Below are 4351 nucleotides of genomic sequence, written 5' to 3'. Positions count from 1 at the left end.
GCACCCTTATTGTCCTCAAGAGAGACTCTCACTCCCTGGTCTGCAGCAGGCATGGAGCCCATACTCCATAGAATGCCCTGGGGTGTAGCTCAGAACCAGGAGAAATTTCCAAAACTATTAAAACCCTTCTCTTCTTTTTCAGGTGGTCCAGAGTAGGGGTGGGAGTGGTAGTGGTAACATTTTGTTTTTTTAAAGCATGACATTGTGTTCATTTATTCAGTCATTCCATCAGTCAGAAGTTTGCAAGTCTCTGCTCTGTGCCCTGCCCTGCGCTGGGGCTGCAGACATGAAGGTGGGTGGGACCTGGTGTTTGTTCTTCCTCGGCTCTGGTGACCCACCCTGCTGGCTGGAGCGTGCCTTTGGTGGAGGAAGGGAGGCCACAGTTCCCTCAGACTGGGTGAACTCGGGAAGGACCCAGGTCCCTTCCCAAGGGATGCTGCCCTGCTGGATTCTCTTGCAAGGTCTCTGGTTCCTGCCTAGAGTGATGCAGTTTGTTTCAGTCCCAAAACTCAGCTCACCGAACCACCGACTGTCAATGCTAACTGGGCCTGGAGAAATAAGCCATGCCTGGACTACTTGAACTTCCTGGAGCCGCTCACAAAAGCGCTGGGAAGCTTTTAAAATCTAAAGATGTCAGGAGCCCACTCCCAAAGTTCTGATGCGTCGGTCTGGAGGAGGCTTCAGGAACATACATAGTTTACAAAGCTTCATAATGGCCCTGGCACACATTCTGCCATGGTTCTCAGCCTTGGCTGCCTCTGAAGAGGCCCTGGGGGTTTAAAACATGTTGATACTCATGCCTCATCCCCGGAGAGTCTGATCGGAATTAAAAGCATCACTGTCATCCCACCAGGTAGCGGGGGAAGACGTCCGACCATTAGGTGTCTGAGCTTCCAGCTGGCCTTGTTCAAGGACTTGGGAGAAGGCCCAGGGGCGACACTCCTTGCCACAACCAAGGCTATGAAACAAGAGCGGAAGGAAAGAAGAGGGGGTGTGACACAAATTAAAAGGCGACTTTGATGGCCTAAGAAAGGGAGAAGATCCCACAGGAAGTTCCTACAGAATTCAACTCTCAGCTTCCCGAGGCTTATGCCCCTTTTGTTTTTAAATGTTTTTCTTGTCTTTCTATCCAAAACGTACAGTAGACCTTATGAAAGGGAAAAGAACTGCTCAAAAACAAAAGAATAACTGGGATGGGGGAAAGGAGAAAAGAAGGAAGGAATATGATAGCTAAGATAATTGTACCACTAATTTCTATTAGTTCATTGAAAGGAACTGTTAGTGTTTATAATGTTTGATCAATTTTACATGCTTATATCTGGTAATCTGAGCAACTACTTTGAAGATAATAATGTGCAATATAATGACCATTATAATTTCCTATCATCTTGTTTTGAAATTCTATATCATTTTTATTGTTTTTTTAACATTGTCATAAAAAATTAAAAGAGTATATGAGACTCTTATAAGTAGTAATCACAAGCCAGGTGTGGTGGTGCACGCCTGTAATCCCAGCACTTGGGAGGCTGAGGCAGGAGGATCGCTGTGAGTTAAAGGCCAGCCTGGGCTACAGAGTGAGTTCAAGGCTAGTCTGTACTACATAGCAAGACCTTGTCTCAGAAAAGCCAAAAACAAAACAAAACAAAATAAAAAAACAAAACAAAGCTATCATAACCATGATCTTAGCATGACACATACTATACAGTCATATTATATGTTCTATGTATTTTATAAATATGATGTATAAATTAATATACTAGATAATATATAATCCTCGCATGTGATGTTAGGATCCTTTTTTGCTTTATGTGTCTTTTTAGCTTTTAAGCAATATTTCAAAAAGATTTTGATCTTCCGGTGGTTAAAAGCTGAAGTACTAAATACCCCTACACAGGTTTGGGAGGGCATGAGAGGGGCAGAGATGGTGCCACCCTCTGGCTGAAGGTTCACGATCTGTCCCCGGGTGCCCTGTTGCACCCAGGGGCAGGAACTGCTATCCCCACCGGCAGCCCTGATGCCACACACTCAAAGGCACACTTCACCCCACGCCGGCCAAGTTACCAACACAATTTTATTATCAGAGTATAAAAACATTTCTTCCCTTCCCATTTTAAGGGAAGGCAGCAGGGGGGGCCCAGGAGGGTGCCCCTGTTGGCCATGCCCTGGCCCCAGGGCTGGCTGGTATGCTCCGGCCCCCAACCCCAGCCTCCTCCCTTGTCTCCTGTGCCCTGCAGCCTCAGCTGCAAGTCTCCCCTGTGGGCTGAGGCTGGGCCATGGGGCAAAGGCTGTCCCTCCAGAGGCGGTAAGTGAGGACGGCAATCACCGTGAGCCAGGCCAGGTAGGGCAGCAGCAGCAGAGCAGCCAGCTTGTTGATGGGGTGCCAGACCAGCACCATACTCACCACCAGCCCGTAGAGCAGAAGCAGATGTAGCAGCGCCTGGGCAAAGGGGCAGGGTTGGTACATTGCCCGGGAGCCAGGCTTCCCACCTTTCTGTAGCCCCTGAATTCGGTGCACCCCAGGAGCCCTCAGGAGTCTGCCTACCAGTTACCTGCCAGTGCCTGATCTCAGCTGTCTGCTTTGGGGCTGGTGGGCTCCCCTCCCCCCACACTCCCTCCTGTACTGAGGCGCTGGAGCCTTACCAGGCCAGGGTTGGCAGCCCCCAGGAAGAGCATCAGGACGACCCAGCTGATGGGCAGCTGGACTGCGTAGAGGCCAAGGGGCAGGGCCAGGCGCCACTTAAAGCCCCCTCCGAGGTCCCTCCATACCAGGTAGGAGGCGTAGCTGGGGAGAGAAGGTGGCAGAAACACAGTGGAGGGTGTCCTGCGGTTCCCGGAGGAGGCTGGAGTAAGGATGCGGGAAACGTGGTGTGCGCATCCTCTGAGGGCCAGGGGGCTGGGATGTGAAGGAGGGCTGGGAGAAGGAAGAGGTAGAGGAAAAGGGCTGGTTGGAGTCCTTGGCAGGCAGAGGGCTTCTGTCTTGGGAACCCCTTTGGAGCGGCAAGATGGGGTGCAACCCTTTGGAGGAGCTTGGATATTGGGAAACTGGCTCCTCTGCGGTGGGTAGCAGGGCCACCCATGAGGAGTGCATGCTCACCCCATGAGAGAGTAGATGGTTGTCCACACCAGCAGTACAGTCTTGTAGGGTGGGCACCAGGACAGGGTCCTCAAGCCCTTGCACCAGTCGGTCACTGAATATCGGGTGAACAACCAGAACAGGATGGGTCCCAGGTGAGGCAGGCCCACGAAGATGGGCCCTTGGGACTGCATTTGCTTCAAGAGGGCAGAACCTGTGGAGCAGAGAGCGTGCTGATGATGAGGCTTCCTGCAGTCCTGCCCCGTGCCTCTGTGTCTGCCTCCACCTCTAATGTGATGCTGTTCCCCGGCCAGAACCCCTCCTAGGAGGTTGTCATTCACTCCTTGCTGCCACCTGCCACCTTGGGCTCAGCTCCAGCCCTGCCCCAGAACCATGTCCCACCCAGCCCATTTTCTGGCTTCCGTGGATTTATTTTCCCCACACCAGTCGTTTGGTCCTGGGACCACACTGCCTGGTATCAGCATCTGCTTCTGAGTCCAAAGCTTCCCGTCCTCCCCAGGTGTCTGACCCCTGGAGGTCAGGTCCAGGTGTCACTGTCTTTTTGACCTCCCACAGTGCACTGCACATGGGCAGGCACCTAGCAGGCCCTTGCCAAGGACACTGTCTTACCTCAGCTGGCAGTGCCACACCTGGAAGCCCCATTTTCTGAAGGCAGGAGCCAGAGATGCCCGGGTCTTTTCTAGTCACCCATGGGCTGGCCCATTTGCCCAGACTTATCTTACTAGACCAGACTGGCACACTCTTGGGCCCACCCAGGAAGATCTGCCCACATCCACAACAGCCAACTGCCATGGTGGGCATCCTCTTCTCTCGAGCTTTAGCTCGTGTCTGCTCCTGGAGCATGAGGAGTGCGGTTGCCCCAAGCCTCCCTATTTCTGGTGGGTCAGGCTGCAAACCCAACCATCTACAGATCTTGCAGCCAGATTCTTCAGAAAACATCCACCGGGTCTTTCATTATGAAGCTGCCTTGCTCATTTGCATGCTTCTTTATTTGCATATCATTTGCATGGCTCTTTATTTGCATATCATTTGCACGTAGGATAATGTACAAACCTTCCTCCAATCAAAAGGCTGTGCTGTCCCCCGTATCATTCTCCTTTGCTCTTGATATGGCAAGGTGTGATAAAAAATTGCGGTGGATGCTGGCCTTAATCCCCTCAATATACTCCTCCTGCTCCGTGGCTCTTGGCACTTTCTGGAGAAGTTCGGGAAGTCCTGTTTCTTGAGTATTTTTAGTTGTGCTGTTGTGGCTGCCTC

General features: G+C 51.7%; 1 protein-coding gene across 2 annotated transcripts; it reads right to left on the bottom strand.

The window, feature by feature from the left end:
- Nucleotides 1-2058: 2058 nt before the first annotated feature.
- On the bottom strand, nt 2059-3748 carry Tspo2 (translocator protein 2). 2 transcript variants are annotated; one of them, XM_005389665.1, is made up of 4 exons: nt 3704-3748; nt 3095-3287; nt 2641-2911; nt 2059-2437 (listed from the first exon to the last, which is right to left on the bottom strand). In XM_005389665.1, exons 2-4 carry the CDS (start codon nt 3265-3267, stop codon nt 2237-2239), a joined length of 645 nt encoding a protein of 214 aa, XP_005389722.1. In that variant the 5' UTR covers nt 3268-3287; nt 3704-3748; the 3' UTR covers nt 2059-2236. The 2 variants fall into 2 exon arrangements, with proteins under 2 accessions (XP_005389722.1, XP_005389723.1); XM_005389666.1 differs by having other exon boundaries at nt 2641-2782.
- Between the last annotated feature and the right edge of the window lie 603 nt (nt 3749-4351).

Source organism: Chinchilla lanigera, unplaced genomic scaffold, assembly GCF_000276665.1.
Source record: "Chinchilla lanigera isolate Chin_1 unplaced genomic scaffold, ChiLan1.0 scaffold00036, whole genome shotgun sequence".
Lineage (NCBI taxonomy): Eukaryota > Metazoa > Chordata > Mammalia > Rodentia > Chinchillidae > Chinchilla > Chinchilla lanigera.
Note: the sequence above shows the minus strand (reverse complement) of the source record. Positions and strands in the feature narration are given on the sequence as shown.

What these genes read in the sequence shown, in the direction of transcription:
- Tspo2 (XM_005389665.1), bottom strand. Translation starts at nt 3,267, where the DNA reads ATGCAGTCCCAAGGGCCCATCTTCGTGGGCCTGCCTCACCTGGGACCC. An exon ending in ACCATCTACTCTCTCATGGG is followed by an intron (nt 2,912 to 3,094) that starts GTGAGCATGCAC and finishes TCCTTCTCCCAG; the next exon opens with CCCTCCTTCACATCCCAGCC. An exon ending in GGGCTGCCAACCCTGGCCTG is followed by an intron (nt 2,438 to 2,640) that starts GTAAGGCTCCAG and finishes CCCTTTGCCCAG; the next exon opens with GCGCTGCTACATCTGCTTCT.